We start from the raw sequence: 17843 nt of genomic DNA on the forward strand, positions 1-17843 counted from the left end.
ATGCAGCTGTACTTGTTAGAAGCATTATACACACTCAGTCTAACTGAATTGAGTATATGAGGGGTTCGGTGTAGTCTGTGGAATATCCTATATTGGAAAGGAACATTGGGTTTGGAAGGAGAAAGTTAGAAAAGTGCATTTTGAGTTCTCTTTCGCCGTGCAAATGCTGGCTGTTTATCCTTTTGCTGCTGGACCACCCCGTCTGCATTAGGCAGGCCATGTTAAAGGGAATGGCTAGCCGAGTGTGAAGCCCTCAGACCTGAAGCAGGACATTAGGGCCCATTAGCAACTCCTAGAGGATTCTTATAAAGTGCCGCCAATTTGTCGTTTGCTCTCTTTGGCAAGCACGCTAGAATTTATATACACCCAAGGTCAAACGTGCAGCTCATTCCTTAAAGGAACATAATATAATCTCTTGCGTTGTGTTAGGATTCGTGTATTCAGTACTGATTATCACACTACGCCCTTAAATGTCTGGAATCTTGACCGGTTCCTCGTTTATGCTTTCTCATTGCGTCTTAAACCCCAGGAACCTTCTTCAGCATTACTGTATGTGCTAGTTTATGTGCCTTCAGATGCTGATTTGACTTGATTTCCAGTGTCCAGACATAGCCAAGCTCTACATTCATGTTGATGGCTCGTACCTGAGAGCTGAAAGTGGCCAATTAGAGCATCAAAAGGGAGTGTTGCATGGTTAATGCCAGTGAAAGGTGTGAGATTTCTCGTCGGGCCCTGGCAGGGGGGGCCTTTATGGAGGCCTACAGCCGTCTGATCACGGCCCAGAAGTGCCTGTGTATTGGCAGCTGTTAAGCTATTGAGTACTGATGGTGTCCATGTGAGGCATAGCAAATGGTGAACCTGGCTATAACTCTACAGAGTTAGCAAGAAGGAAATGAAATGAAATTTTTTAAATGTGTTTTGACTTTTTTAGTCTCTTAACAATGGTCATTTTTGTAGAAAAAGGAAAAATGCTACAGTTCTTAATTTTAGGAATATTAGCCGTTGTTTTATCTGCTACACGTTTCATTTATTGGAAGCAATGACGGCACTTGAAGTTAGAAGCTGTAACGAATTCACATGACTAAAAATGTGCCTACAATAAGCGGCGTTATGAAGCGTTGATGGCAATGGCTTTGAACCAAGCTGCCGATCTGAGATCAGCTTTTCCTCCATAAAACCAAAGTTCCTAAACAGCACAAGACAAAAGCTGAGTTGGACTTGGGTTCAGGCTGTGTGTGTGTCAACTCTGAGCATGGTGTGGGGCTCGGTAGGGCTCTCTTGATCTCTGTGGGGTCTTCAACAGGAAGCCGCTAGTAACGTTTATATACGACACCTCGGACAACCTTACATTTCCTCTAAAGGCACGCCATGTGTTTTCAGCAACACATTAATGATATTTTAACCACATCAAAGAGCATATGCATAATTTTATGACGTGCTTCACAACTTGATGAGGTTAGCTCAATGTCAACTAGCTGAAGGACCCAACTTTGACCTTTTGGAGTTTGAATTAAGATTCGTGAAGATTGAAAATCTTGATATGAGATTTCTGAATAGCCATCGAGATTTCCAGAATCATGTTTATACGTCTTATATAACCACCATTCTCTCATATGCATTGTCATCATCATCAAATTCCATTTTGGTCGCTAAATCATTCAGAAAATTGCATTTTCCCCCTCCTCTTTACCCTCATGCTCCATAACTGTAGAATCGTGTGTAATTTCTAACTAGACAAACACCTCATAGGTGTTAATAAGCTCCTTAACGTGGTCGAGTGTCCAAATCATCAAGCCTGAGCTGCTAATACTGACAGCACTGCACACATTTCAACCTTTGTACCACTTCATTACTGTTTTAATCCTGGATTTCTGTTTCTTGTTTTTTTTTCTTCCTCTATTTCCTTCTTTTAGCTTCATCAATCAAGATCATCACTACCACTTGAAACGTGCTGTTGAAACGTACAGTACTGTTCACCTCGCTCCATCAACGTCTTACACAACTTTCATGATCTCGTTTGGTGATGACTGATTCAAATCTTACACGATAATCACCGACAAACATCAGGTATCTAAATCAGGAATGATTAACAGTTCTCGAGATAATGTTCCAAGTGAATTGTTCCAGCTACTCTGCCATGTAGAGTCATCATGTTTTGCCATTTTGAGCATCAAATATTCTTTTACTATTCTCATACTGGATACTTTTAATGAAATCTTTTTTTTTAATTCAGTTCAGTTGTAGTTTTATACATATAAACATTGTCAAAAAAAAAAAAAACATTTCTACAGAAATCTGGACGTAGATTTAGATCCTGTGTTACTCAATGACAGCGGTGACAGTGGCAAGAAGAACAAAATTCAACCAAAATGGCATACGATAATATTAGATGCATACAAGAGTGCGGTAGTTCTATGAATGTGATGCTGCAATGACTGAGTGATTATTCAGAATCTCATATCAGGTACTTCCTTGATTGAACTCCAAAAGGTCAAATTCCCTGAGACGGCCTGAGGAAGAAACCTTAAGAGGAACCAGACTCAAAATGGAATCCGTCGTCTTCTGGGTGACACTGAATGGTGTGATTTATTTGCTCATTTATTACTCTCATACAACTAAGTGTGTTGAAATGATGTTATGAATTCAACTGCAGGTATGAATCTACAGTATCCAGGTAAGATTATCCCCCTCATGGGTATAAACATGTTTAAGACATTTGAGCCTTCTTTTCTAACAATAGGCAAAATTAGAACGAATGAACTTCAACCATGTCCTACATTACAATTTGAACAATCCAGTAGGAATTTAACACAACACTTCTACGCACCAGGATGGAAGTGTGTGTGTCCACAGTGTGGAGTGACGCCAACAACGCATTACGTGTGCTCATCACCAGCTTCTCTCAGGTGGAAGAACTGAAACCATCACACCTTCATTAGAGAGAAAGAAACTGGAAAGAAATCCTGTCCCTATTTTTCTCCTTTCCTTTAGAGGCCACTTCATGAAGTCTGTCACAGAGGTGTGAGAGGATCTGTGGCCATTCTCTTACACTCTGTATGGATGAGTTTGAGCTATAAGACCAATATGCATCCACTCAGCCTGGCCTGCATTCAATACTTTCGCAGCTAGAGCAGGCTTTCAACTCATAAACACACAATCCTGTTGTAATTGGGACTCCCTTTATGAGTAGTTTTAGTCTCGTTTCAGTTATATAACCTTCACAAAGACACAAAAATACATTTCCATCAGTCTCTGTATGCGCTATTGATTGAAACTGAGAGGAGCACTTAAGAAACCAGATGTATAGGGCTGAATTCCCTAAAGGGCATTGAAGCAACGCCAGCAGAGAGCTGTCAAAATGTTAACCCGCTAAATTTCACTTTATACTAGACCTAAGTATGTCTTTTAAAGGCTGACTTGAATCGCTAAACCTAACCTAAACCTGTGTTGAGGCCCTTCAACTTAATATATAGTGCATTACACCAAGGGCGTAGATTTGCATATGGACGGTAGGGACATGTCCCTACCCATATTTTGGGAGGGCAGAATTTTAGAATTTAGAATCTTTTAGTCTTTGATCTGTTGCTTTGTATAATTTGTATTTAAATATAAATACAGGTCTTAATGTAAATATAGATGTTATATTTTAATAAACCATTTGGTTGTCAACATTAAACAGTCCTTTTTTTTTTTTTATCAATATTGAGACCAAACCTATGCCCTTGCATTACACTATATATTACAAATGTATTTTGTAACTCATTTGGAGGTCATTATTGTTACCAGGTGAAAGGCTATGATCCGGCATTATGCTACACTCTTAAAAATGTTCCTCAAAGGTCCTTTGGAAGGTTTTTGGTAAAGAGGGTTTACTTGAAAGTGAAACGTCACATAGTACCCTTTCTGGTGCTAAAATTAGTGACGTACAGTACATGCCGTGTCAGTAAGTTATGGCCTTTATAAAAATAAAAATAAAAATACATGAATTTATATATAATTTGCAACAGAGTTTTAAGATGAATTATATGTTCCTGGGCTTTATAAGGTGCTGTTGACTTTTTCCCCCCCTCTTAGCTCTCTTTATCTGTCAACCTCATCACCGTGTGTAATGGTCCTAATGTAAGTGCTGTTGAAACGTACACCTCGCTCCATCAACATTTTACACACCACAGCTGCACTTTGGTGTTGGGAGATCATTATCTTTGACTAATAATCTACAGTATGTACATCCGTTACGTAAACCAAGAATTATGAGCGTTTCACAAGGAGAGTGTTGTAAGTAAATTATTCTTACTACTCAGTTATGCAATATCAAATTCTGCTCATTTTCACACCTAGAAAATAAGGTTGTATCTAAAGCCACGGTTCTCAATGTGACGCACAGCCTGCGATGTTTATTTCATTTATTTTATTCCATTACATTTGTCACAACCCACCATTGTTTTTACATGAATTATTGAGTTCTTATACTTATTAGCCTGGTCGCTTAAGTTGAAAGGGTTTAATCCAAATCTCAATAACTCAAAAACAAGCAAACTATAAATAACGGCAAATGACAATTTCAATAAAAGTGTGCCGAGTGAGAAATTAAGGAATAAAAAACTCTATGGAACCAATACATATCCAAAAATATATTTTTTAAGTTAAAGTTTAAATTAAGTACACTTTTAAATAATTATGAACGATATTTCAATAGTTGGATTATGTTCACGAGAGTAATTTGTTTTATGGGGTTGCAAAACATTTTGAGAATCCTGTTGTAAAGGATTCTTTGGGTTTGTCTGTTTGGGGTAATGTTTAAAGATTTTATGAAGAAACCCACAACACCCAGGGTTTCCAAGTAAAATTCATCAAAGAACCCCTGGGGGACTGTGTTTTTGTTTAGTTTTTTTTTTCTAATAGTGTAGCTTTAAGAGCTTTTCATGAGATTCACGATAGAAAAATCATAACCAGAAGGATTTGAAGGAGTTTTAGAAAAAGTCGATCAGTAAATCAACATGTCTATGAAGAGACTCCAGACTCCAGACTGTCTCCAATGCTTATTTCCTCATTTGTGCATACAGCAGGTCAAGCACACACATCAGCTCGCTTTCATTCGCAAATGAACATGGATAGTTAGTAATTCCCTCCAAAGATTATTCACCCCGATAAACCCACTTGTGCTGTTTGTGTTTGTTCTCTGTAACTGGAGACCCAATTGTGCTAACAGCCTATGAAGTACCGGGCCATACAGTCAAATTCTTTCACTGCCTCACTGCCATTTCCTCCCTCAACCTTCTTCCACTCTGGCAGTATCTGTTTCCAAATAATTCTTTGAATTTCATTCAGCGTCATCCACATCTCAGTCTTTATCTCTTTCTCCAAATCCATCTCAATGTGATCTCTTTAGTTCTCTGCATGATTAGAAAACATGAGGAATGTGGTGGTGCTCCTAATGAGATTAAGTACTGAAGCATAGTCACGTCTAGACACATTGAATCCACAATACGCATTCCCCCCCCCCACACACACACACCCTAGAGTTGTAGTTGTCCCTCAGGTAAGCTCACCTGCATTTTTGCCTGAGGGCCTGCATTCTGTCATGAATCTATTAATGCTTTACATTCCTCTCCCTCAGTCCCTATAATGGACGTGTTCTTTCACTCCAGCTTTGGCTACAAAGTAAAACAATGGCCCGGGTACATGTTCTAAATAAAATATTTAAAGAAATAAACAAATAGTATTACATATAAAATGTTAAACTAGAAACATGGATCTAGAGAGTCTGTAGTAGTAAATATTTAGAAACTGATGAAAAGATGTCATTTTCCTTAAGACAGGGAAACCAATTATTTTTAAAAGTGTCCACTGATTCATGACAACAGCAAACAGTGTGAAAAACTCTTGTATTATAATATTAGCTTAATCATTTCACATAATTTTCCATATAGTTACTGCATAACTTACCTTAGGGTTTGGAAATAAACTAATAAAGTGTATTTAATATGCATGCTCACTATCTTCACTGCTGATATAATGACCTTGTATCTGTTGCTCCAGTGAAAATGAATGGATAAGGCTGTGTGAATTATCAAACATTTCCCAAGTGTACACATTATTCTGTGAATGTGTAAAAATGCCATTTAGACCATGGCTATGCCCTCACTCACTTTAACTAGCAGCATTAGCGAGATTTCATTGTTGACTTGTGCTCTAGGAAGCCCTGTGAATATTTGCCTAAAAGTCTTTTAGCAGTTCATAAAGACGGCCTGGTCCCCTTCCTGTTGGGACTCTATCAAGGCTCTGCTAAGTCTCTTTGATTTCACCCATCCTCCAATCACATCATGACATTGACTCATCCCTGGGCCACTTCAAAGGCTGAGAATGGGGTCCCAGGCTCCGCCCACTAGCAATGTCCCCTTAAATCTGCCCGATGTCCTCGGTGCTCCTCAGAAAGCTGTATGCCCTCATCCTCTCCATATCTCTGGACTTAACTTGAGTGATTGCGGATCTAACTGGAGCTTCGGGAAATCATATGGAGAGCTTGGTGCTGTGATTGAAAACAAATCGAGAAAACACTGATTATCCTTCTTGGTTCATCTTGATTTTTGTTGCAGACGAAGAATCTTGAGAAATGCAAACTATTCGAGGTAAGTTTGATCACTGTTCATTGTGTTGAGTGTTTCTTGTGAAATTTAGACTTACCTTCTTATAGAAGTTTAAAAAAAACACACTATCATCCTTCATTGAATGCTATAAGGGCTCAATCTCATGCTGTCTCTTTCCTTGTTTCCTTTCACTCAGACCTCAAACACAACTTCAGTATTCCACCTCCGTCTGCAATGGCTGGAGCAACAGACTCCTTTCACCAAGGGAACATCAGGATAACCCTGGAGGACCCTGAGCTCTGGAAGTCCTTCCATGAGATTGGTACTGAGATGATCATCACTAAGCCTGGCAGGTAAAAGACCCACCTTAATGGGTAGACCCTTTTGAGGTTATGGATACACCCAATGAAGAATGATGTATAAATGCTGATCAAATTGTATGCTTTGTGTGTCTATTGCAGGAGAATGTTCCCTCATTGTAAGATAAATATTTCTGGACTTGTGCCCTATGCAAAGTACATCCTCCTGGTGGACATTGTGCCTGAAGATGGCTTCAGATACAAGGTAAGATTTTACTTTTTCTCTGTGTCTTTCTCAAGCTCAAACCAGTATGGACATGTATCCATATCCTTATCAATGGCCTTGTTTGGTTTTACATATGTCTAGAATTTCACCAGTTTATAAGATGTAGAGACGTGGAAAAGGTGGAAAGACTTACCCAGAATGAAATGACCACAGAAAAATGTTCTGTCTTGTGTTTTTTGTGGTACACTGGACATGCTAAAAAAATTGTGGAGACGGTAAAAAGTAGTGATTGGGGCAGTTGGTGCTTGTCTGTGTCCAGAGTCTTCTCACCACTGATTACACAACTCACACTCCACTTCAAAGGGCCCAAACTCTTCCTGTTTTTACAGGAGCAACTGGGGGTCCCCCTCCCCAAAGTCACACCCCCCTCCACCCTTAGCCCTTCTGTCAGTGGCAACGGCAATGCAGTCTATCTTCTTGTCCTTGACGGTTACCTTTGTACTCAACAACATGACCATGAACATTTATTTGCTGAAACCAATAAGTTTCCTTCTGTGTCCAGTGGAATAAGGATAAGTGGGAGGTGGCAGGTAAGGCTGAGCCACAGCCACCCTACAGGACCTACCTGCACCCAGACTCACCAGCTCCAGGAAGCCATTGGATGAAACAGTCTGTCTCCTTTCTCAAGCTCAAACTCACCAACAATGCCCTCGACCAACATGGACATGTAAGTATCTTATTCTTAACAAAGATCCTGGGATCTTTTCTTGAAGTCCTCAGAAATGGCCTTATCAATAAAGTTATGATTGGCATTTATAACATTTGATTAAAGCGGTCTTATTCCAACATAAGACCAGGTAATTCAGCTGATTTGTTGTTATGGCTGCTAAAGTGATATTGATACCAAATGATGGATATGCACAATATGAAAGTTTGGAGGTGAATAATGACTTTTTTTTGTCTGTGGTGCAGATCATCTTGCATTCTATGCATCGCTACCATCCCCGCTTCCACATCGTGCAGGCTGATGACCTCTACAGTGTACGCTGGAGTGTGTTCCAGACTTTCACCTTCCCAGAGACCTCCTTTACTGCTGTCACGGCATACCAGAATACCAAGGTTTGTCTCTCATTACACACAGTAATATCAGGCATGGGTGCACACAACTGTTTTGTATGTGGCTCATGGTTGTTGTTCTTCCGTTTACAGATTACCAAACTGAAAATCGACAACAACCCCTTTGCCAAGGGATTCAGAGATGAAGGCATGAACTCAAAAAGGTGAGCAACGGTAGCAGCAGAACTGCATGAATATCTTTTCTGTTTTTCATAAGAAAAAGACAATTCTGAAGATTTTGGTTCCTCTTGCCCAACATAGACGTGCAAACAGAGGCCCAGCTGATACGGAGCAGCTGGCTAAGAGGCTGAACTCGTTGGTCAGGGACTCGGATCAAGATAGCTCACCAGGTATGGGTTTAAGCTGTCAATCCCAATGGACAATTTAGTTTCCTTCTTTATTAATTCATTATGTAAGTTGTCATTTACAGTCGTAGCATTCTGTGGATACTAACGGGAAGTTTTAACAACTTTTAGATTTGCGCCGCTCTTCCTACGAGGGACTGGCAGAGGCACAAGCTGGATGCAAGGAGGGGGTTAAAGAGGAGCCGAATTCTCCATGGGGAGGGGCATCTGATAGGGAAAACAGCCACAGCCTGGGTAGAGACTCCCCACTGGGCTCTAATACTCGAGACATATACAGCTCTGAACAGCTTGTGCCAGGCCACGGCACATACCAACCTTACAGGTACCTATTGATCATTTATTTATGAAGTCACTGCTGCAAATGTATTTGTGATGGCTGGCTGAATGAGCAGAAGAGAATAAGCTGTCTTGAGCTTTACTATTTGGATTTTAATCAAAGGGTATCAGGAAAGATTTTTACTAAATGTTTTTCTGGATCATTTCTCAGATTTCCTGATTACAACAAGTCCACATCACCAACCTCCTCCAGCATGAGCAGCAGTGCTGGGCGCTCCAGCTTTGAATCACGAGTGCCTGACATTGCCACCGTGCCTGAGCAGGACAGCAAAGTCACTGATCTGGTTGTCCCACAGTGTCCTCCCCCTGCTACGGCTGGTGTGCAGGACTATGCTGGGGTGCTGAATGTAGCTGTGGCACAGGCTAAGCCAGGCATGCTGGGACATCATGCACTCTATGCACCCTACAGCACTGATCAGACCCTAAGCCAGTGGAGCGGGACAAGCTCAGCCCAGTACCCATCCCACCCGCACCATCACCACCACTTAGCAGCAGACTACGGGACCCAAGCTGTCCATCACGGCTACCATCATGCCAACATGGCCGACTGGAGCCAGTACCCGCTCTTCTCATACTCCTGTTGGTGATCAGAGAAACAGGACAAAGTGAGTAGACTCGAGGCTTGCTCAGCCTCCTTGGAGGCAAAGTGGAAATCAGAAAAGCGCACAAGAAGTTTGGAGAGAGACCGAGATTAGTCAAACTTCAAGACAAAACTAGTGCTGACTGCATGATGGTCAAATGATCTAAAAGAGATGTATGTTTAGCTAGTGTCGTGCTTCCAATTTAAAATGTATTAGCTGCTTACTTGGCACCCGAAAAGGACTGAGTTTCTTTCGAAATGGCTGAAATATGGGTGTGTTTATTTATTTAGTGAATGGTTTCACTGCTGCTTAATATTATTTTTGTAAAAAAAAAAAAATTAAGTGTTTGCTGAAAATGGTACTGTAGAAACTGGATGTGTGGGGAAAAAGTAAATATTGTGTAAAAATCAGACATTGTGGTTTCTTTTCTGCACTGACAGTTGTGTGTGCTCATTTCATGTAAATGTGAAGAGTCTTAGTTGCTTATGTTGTCCTATTTTTAGGGGGGAAGTGGAGTAGACAGGCGAGTCAGCAGGTAGAGCTGGTGAGACTAATTAGAAGGTCTGTGTTACATCCTTAACTACCTACTCTGATCTAAGATCGGATGGATCAGAACATCATCAACCAGGTTTCTGCTGCAATATTTATGCTTCATTAGAAAGATTCAGTCTTTTGCTAGACATTTGCATAATTTTTTACAAAAGATTTATTTGCATAAACAGGCCACACCACATTCTTCTCAATATGTATATGCTAATGAAATTAAATAATTAAAGGGTTCATCTTTTTAATTAAGTTTTCAAAACAAACAATTACACAGTAAGGTCATTGTAAAGCGATTCTGTTTGCACTCACAAAGAGAAACACTTGTTGTAAACACATCTCTCAGGTAATAAATCTCAAGGTAATAAAGAATCGGATGCAACACGTGATAAACGATTAGAGAACAGCATAACTGATAAGAGGGCATTTTACTTTTCTCAAATGTACATTATTTTACGGTTCCCCTGTGGTGTTGGTTTGCTCGTTTTTGTTTGTTTTTTCTCATTTTCCCTTTCTTTTGTTGACACTAATGAGGCACCCACCCAACTCCACAACTCTTTCTGTGCACACAATCCTACTGAGAGCTCTTCTGTGACACTGAAAGACTCTTAAGCAGCGTGAAAATGGGGGATGGCTGGCTCGTTTCACATCTCAAAAGAGCAGACACTGATGGCTCCACCGTCCCTGATCTCAGGTGCTAATCACTGCCGTAAAGGGGGAGGGTCTATGTGTCGGTGTGTGTGAAACAGAGACAATCTCGCATGTGCAAAGATTGGCCTGTTCACTGTCCATCAATTGAGACAATATAAGAGCAATCATCATCATCATCATCATCAGGCTGGCCAAGTTACTGAGAGTTGGATTTCCATATTTCTAGTGTGCTTTGTGCTTCGAAAAAGTCTTTTTGTCTTCTATTTATATACTTTTCATACCAAATTGTAAATTAGGGATCCAAGCACCTACTTTTTTTTGAGAAAGATTGACGTAAAACCAGGAAAAAGCCACAGACGGATGGATTTTAAATCTGATGAACAATGAACTGTAAAAGTGATTTTTGTGAGGCAAAATAATGTTCTGGCTTAAATGTAGTGTGCACACTGAAATGTCTTGATTGAATGAAACTCATTTTCAACCGCAGCTGAATTACATCATTTTCATCCTCCTACAACTATAAGTAAGGGTGCAGCAACGTAGAGAGGTAACTACGATATGATCTGAGCAATCTTTAACAAAACTGTATTGTCAGTGTTATATTTAACCAACTAATGTGACTGTATGTTGATTAATTTGGCCCATTAAAACTTGCAAAAAATACTGCAATGGTCCATAGTACATACTATTCAACACTTTCACACTACACCAGTAATATCTACAGTTTACACCAGTGACTGTTAGCTTTCCGTACCATAAAAATGAATAGCCATAGGTTATGGCTCTTCAAGGGCTCACAAAAATGCTGATGTGGCCTGGGGAGAATTTGAGATCGGCACCCAGATATGACTATATTCTCATTTAAAAGTAGAGAAGTAATAGAGCTACACATTTATGAGCAGCAATGTTAATAAGATACATATATGTTTCATTTTGGGTTCCCAATTTCTCAACTAGGAATTCCAAGTTGAGGGGCATGCTTTTTGTTTTTCCTAGCTGGAAGTTGGAAATAGTAAATTTACTTCAGTTTCAGTTGAAAACAGAAGTATATATGGGACATAAATGTCTATATTAGTTGTGCATATGTATTGTAGTAAGCTTTAGAATGTTTTATAACAAGCACAAATTTGGTAATGTATCAACTGAAGAGAAAAGACAAGGGAAAATATTTAGATACCATGGCAACTGTTTGTTTGTGTTTAACATACTACAACATAAAACGAGTCGAATCCACCAACAGCTGTGTTGTATTGTATGTTAATTGGTTGTACACCTGAATGAATGCAATTTAGCATAAAGGCATTGTTTTTTTTTTCTGTGTCATGTCCAAGCAGAATGCAACACTGATATACCAGCTCCAGGTTTCATGGTGTACTATAGGCTGCATGGGGCCAAACTCTTCCAACAACAGCCTACTGGCACTGTACAATAAGTTGCTGGTATTACTGTAGTTTATACAACAAATTTTCGGTCCGAGGAGCATTTTATAATTTCTAAATTGGGTCAAAATTCGTTTCTCTATTAACAGCAACACACAGTATGTAAACTGTAAGTAAATTACATATACACTGCATGGCCAAACCGAACATATGTTGACACCTGACCATCACACTTCCCCAAATGTGGGCCTTCCCCAAACTGTTGCCACAAAGACTGAAGCACACAATTGTCTAGAATGACTTTGTATGCTGTACAATTAAGATTTTCTTTCAGTGGAATTAAGACGCCCAAATATGTTGCCGCATGATGATACCCTTGTGCACGAAGTGTGGCCCATAAAAAAATAGTTTGCCAAGGTTGGAGTGGAAGAATTTGATTGGCCTGCCTGATCTCAAACCCGATCTCAACCACTCATTTTGTAGAACTCCAGTGTTGTGTTTTTTCAGCCCAGCAGTCGTTCTGAGTGCTTAAAATGGCCCATCATCCGAAAGCCATTCATAGCTGATCAGTAAACAGCCCATTGGTGAGAAAAGCTCAGATGAATGGTGCAGGATCGGTGAATGAGTTACAGCTGGTTAATGGACAGTAAGTTAAAAAAGGAGTGTTATATAACCTTAGTTCTTGAATGTTGTGCAGTCCATGCAGATTTCATAGGTTCCATTCATCTTGCCCTCAATCATGACCAGTTTCCCAGTCCTTGCTGATGAAAAAAAGCATCCCCACATCATGATGCCACCACAACCATCTTTTAGTTTCTGCCAAACATAGCACTTTGTGCTAAGACCAAAAAGTTGAATTTCTCTCTCTGAGGTCTAAACACACTCATAACACAAGATTGTTCCATTTCAGTGTCCCCTCGTTGGTGAAATATGTCCTCCACTCCCAAGTCCATACCTCCTTTGTTTTCACAAAGACAAAGGTTTTCAGATAATATCTAGTATAGTGTCATGATTTTTTTTTCTGCACTTTTGAATTATTTCTTAGCATGGCACAGTCATTTTTAGTGTTATCACTGTGAATGTTGCATTATAAATGAAGCAGAACGCCAAGCTCTGTTATTTCCCATTTGGGCCACCTCCTGTTGTTGTTGTTGTTGTTCTTTTTTTATTGATGTATAGTGGAAAAAGCAGTCAGCATTTTCAAAAGTTCTAAATGGTTCAAAAAGGGAAATTTTGAATTTCTTTGAACTCACTGGCATGACCCCTAATGTTAAGAGGTCAGTGAGGCTTTAGTGTGTCTGGAGCTGATAAGAAAACAGTGTGTCCTGGTGATGTTGTGCCACTAGATAAATACAGTGGTGTGAAAGACAGGGTCATAACAAGCAAGATCAGTGGGCTTGTGTGAACTTGGAAGCAGGGGTGAGTTCAACAAGAGGGCAAAAGAAGATCATGGGAATATCGGCAGAGTTTAATGTAATTTAATATATCTACTGAATGCTTAAGATGGTAGAACATTAAGATGGTTGAAGTTGGTCACAGGGAATGATTCAAAGTGTTGACATCTTCCACATCTGCTCCTAAGTTCTGAGGCAATAGTTTACAGCTAACCTCATGGTTGCTGGTGATGTTGAACCCTCGCTCTGAATGGTGTTTCTATAACTCGCCTCCAAGAGAGAAAAACTGCACAGGTCTGAATGTGTGAGTAAGATAGAAGTCAAGCTGCTATGGAATTAGTCCTCTTCCAGCAGTGCTTAAAAAAACATGTTTTCAGTGCAAGAGCCTTTTCAGGAACCCAGAAATTTGTGTTGCGTTTCTGCTCTGAACCAGGAACTATTAGAGTAGGCCTTTTACTATACTCATCATCACTGATTGGTCCAAATAGAAGCTTCAAACCTCCAAAGCAGAAAGTTTAAGTCAAGATCAGGAGAGTTCTTGAACACTTTAGTTCCTCAGAAGGTTCAAGAACCTCAGTAAAGTCTGCAGTGGGTCATAGAAAACTAGACTCCATTGCACTTTTAGATTCCTGTTCTGGATCAAGAGGTACTAGAGTGAACCTTGCTGCGCTGTACATCACAAATTGGTCCAATATACAGTCAGGTGAAAAAATAAGTACACCCCCATAGAAGTTGTTGGCTTTTTTGACATATTTGAACAAGCAAACATTTTCTTGTTTCAAAGGTGATCAAACGTTTGCTTGTTCAAATATGTCAAAAAAGCCAACAATTTCCCTGGGGTGTACTTATTTTTCCACATGACTGTATGTGCCACAGAATGACCAAAACATCTTACATGACATCCTGACATCTTCAAACTTTTAGTGGACCAGCAAAGCAGAACATTTCAGTTAAACTTGCTTTCACACAGGTGGCAATTCAAAATGTTTTGCAGGAGGGTATTTTGGACATGCTTTTTTTCATGCTCCGTGTAGCAAAAAGGTGCAAAAAGCATGAAAATTGATCACAGGTTTGAAAAACTACATTATTGTTGACGTTATTTCCACAACTAGGCAAAACAATAAATAACAAGACAAATTCAGTCTCCATCTCCTTTACGGTCAGTACAGTGCTTTTACAATGTAATAAAAGCTCAGATCTGTCACATCACTTTTGTTATTTTACGCAACAGCAGTGGAAACGCAGACCAAAAACTCTTCCAACAACAGTGCGGTTCTCCTTCAGAAGAGTTCCTGAACACGACTAAGAAGGATCCAGAACCTCAGTGGAAATGTGCAAACTAAAACAGTACACACCACTTAATTTTTAGTTTCTGGACAGTTTTTTTTAGTTCTTGCTCTGGACCAGGAACTACCGGTGGATATATGTTGCAGGAGGGTATTTTGTACATACTTTAGGCCCTGCAGTGAAATTGCAAACCAAATACTTATCCAAGAATGAAGTGGATCTGTTTCACAAGATTTCAGGGTCACTTTACTTCCTCGGAAAGCTCCAGAACCTTTTACAGAAAAGCCAAGACTGCAATGGGTCACAGAAAACAATAACCACCACTTCATCAACAAAATGGAAGCGTGAATACAGGTCTCTTTGAAGCACATTTGTCAAGTGAAACCCAGACACACATTTTTACGGCCATCTCCTCCTTTTTTGGCTAATTGTATCCAAGCAGAAGGGGATTGAGGTGGCAGGCCACACTGCAGCTACACATGTCATATGTCATGAAGACAACGGGGCGGGGGGCTTTTCAAGTGCAGAGTGACCACGCCAGGGTTCTCTTAACTCTCCTGTCACACTCTGGCTCTAATGACCTGCCTTGTGCTCCAGGAACCTCAACACACACACACACACACACACACACACACACACACAACCAAATGAGACTGCATTTGGACACATGGCTCTAAAGAAATTTGTGTTCTAATGAAAGAGAGTGTGTCTTATAAGATGTAATCACTCTCCAGACACCAGTACAGCAGTAAAGTCTTGCATGTAAAATGAAGTGCTAAGAGCTCCCCTGGGCCGAGTTACACACACACACACACACACACACACGTGGGATAATGGCGCAAAAGAGGTTTTAACACGATACAATACTTCTACAGGGGTCTGTAGCAATAAGGTCCAGTTGACCATGCGATTAAAGTCAGTCAATTGAGACAGCAGTGTGGTCACTGTCAGTCTCTTCTCTTCTTCTTCTTCTTCTTCTACTTCTTCTTCTTCTTCTTCAGGATCCAAGCACACAGTGCTGGAACCCACTGGTTTTTGTTTTTTCATGCAGATCAAACTGTTAGTCAGAGACGTGAAATTTGGTCAATAGGTAGTACTCCCTGAGATGGGCAAAATCAGTGTAATGGTAGCGCTATAACACAAACATTTACATTTTGGCCCATATCTCATGAAGTGTAGGTCTTACACTCAAAATTCTTTTTGGCCCGTATTCCTTGGCCCACCAATTTCTCGAAGATGGATTTTTTTTGGCTAATTTACAAACCTCAATAATCATGAAAAACTGAGAGCTTTTGTACTTTTAGTGTGTCTTCTAGTAAAAGGTTTGGTTTGGTATTTAGGTTTTTGTTTTCCATGATTAGACAATTGATCTTTTTCTGTATTCATTTAATATTTATAATAGCTAGCTTACAGTATTACTGGCTAAGAGTTGATTCTATATGATTCTGTCATGTAGCAGTGTACACTATTACACTAATGCAGAGGTTCCCAACCCTGGTCCTGATGTAACCCCTGTCCTGCACAGCGTAGAGTTTTCCCTGCTAATTTTTAGCATTTATTTCTAGAAACAAATTAAATTATGAAAGAGAGTAAGGATTAAAATGAATAAATATCTCTAGAAGGTTTACAAAGGTTTAATAATCTAATATTTGCTTTATTGTAATCTTATAATAGAAAATACTAGATAAATGTGAATGTGTTGAAGGTATTTTCACTTGCTAAGACAGCCCTTTTTGCAGTGCAGGCTAATTAATCCTTAAAGCAGGTAATAGGTGTAACTGCCACTGATTTGCTTGGAGTCAGACAAATTAGTTCTAGTAATTTATTCGTAACAGTCCAGGAGCTCCAGGAAATGTGTCACACGGAGTTGGCAACCCTACTAACAAAACTTCACAGCAGTAAATTTACTTGACATTATTGTTGAATTACCTGAGGGACCACTCATCGTAAGTCAGTCGTAAGCTCTGGGTTCCTTCTGTATTTGACTACACATGAGATCCAGTTCCAATCCTGAGAGATCATATTCTGTATGGGAGACTTCCATAGTTTCCATCTGTATTAGATTAGACGAGGCCTATTGAAAATTCACTAGTCACTGAGCATGGCTATACACACAAAACACTCTTGTGGATGAATGTATAAGTTAATTAATTAATTAATTAATTAACTGCGCTCAATTTCAATATAGACGTGATTCTTCCTCAAACAGGTACTCTCTCTTTCTTTCTTTCTCTTTCTTCTACTCAGCTATACATCTGAAAATATGAGCTACCATCTCTGATTTCATTCATTATGTCATTTTTAGAGCATTAGCGAGCTTAATGAATTAGAATGGACATCAACCCGATCTTTTTAAGCTGTTTATAAGCTGTCCACATGGCAGGGATGTAAGGGAGAGTCAGCAGAATTGTAACACGCTTGTTTTCTCTAAACGCACGCATACATGAATATACAAGTAGATCACAACACTGTTTTTTTCCCTTACATGCTGAAAAACAGTTCTGCATCATCAATCAATTAAAATACATGTTTAAAATGTGCCTAACGGAAACGCAGTGATCTTTTGAATATCTTTTCCACGCCACTTTACGGGTACATGTTGTAACATGGCGCTCCTTTTGGCTTCAGTGAAAATGTGTAGCACTTGATGAGGATATGGGGAAACTTGCACATGATTTAAAAAAGTAAACATGTGCATGATGTTATGTCGGAAGGTATTAAGTCTGTAATTGAAATAACTGTTGAGTAATTTAAGTTTAAAAAATGTTAAGTGACAAATGTGCCAGCTTTCTCCTATCTGCTTTACATTTAATTGACCTGTTCTCCTTTTCTACCGTCTCTATGTCTATAATTTATAAACTACATGCTAGACGTATACTGTTCCTAGGCAAACAATATTGTTGGAGAATCTGCCACTGTTGATGTTGATTTTTTATAACCGGTACGATACGATTATTTGCATGTTTATATGACCAATAACCGATATTCAGAAACGATCTTTTTTTATTGTTTTACTTCTGTTTTTGACACAATGATAACATTGAACTGAACAAACCGTTTTATTTATAACAATTTTGTC

At 39.5% G+C, this 17843-nt stretch overlaps 1 protein-coding gene across 1 annotated transcript; it reads left to right on the forward strand.

Moving 5' to 3' along the window:
• The first annotated feature begins 5936 nt into the window (after nt 1-5936).
• On the forward strand, nt 5937-9516 carry tbx16 (T-box transcription factor 16). Its single transcript, XM_053623896.1, has 9 exons — nt 5937-6629; nt 6784-6940; nt 7049-7151; nt 7675-7839; nt 8085-8231; nt 8322-8392; nt 8490-8578; nt 8705-8915; nt 9081-9516. Exons 1-9 carry the CDS (start codon nt 6614-6616, stop codon nt 9514-9516), a joined length of 1395 nt encoding a protein of 464 aa, XP_053479871.1. The 5' UTR covers nt 5937-6613.
• Nucleotides 9517-17843: the final 8327 nt, after the last annotated feature.

This window comes from Ictalurus furcatus, chromosome 5, assembly GCF_023375685.1.
Source record: "Ictalurus furcatus strain D&B chromosome 5, Billie_1.0, whole genome shotgun sequence".
Lineage (NCBI taxonomy): Eukaryota > Metazoa > Chordata > Actinopteri > Siluriformes > Ictaluridae > Ictalurus > Ictalurus furcatus.

Bases quoted from the DNA above. Each gene is read 5' to 3' on its own strand.
- tbx16 (XM_053623896.1), top strand. The intron at 8,393-8,489 runs GTGAGCAACGGT...TGCCCAACATAG, and splicing joins GAAGGCATGAACTCAAAAAG to ACGTGCAAACAGAGGCCCAG. The intron at 8,916-9,080 runs GTACCTATTGAT...ATCATTTCTCAG, and splicing joins GGCACATACCAACCTTACAG to ATTTCCTGATTACAACAAGT.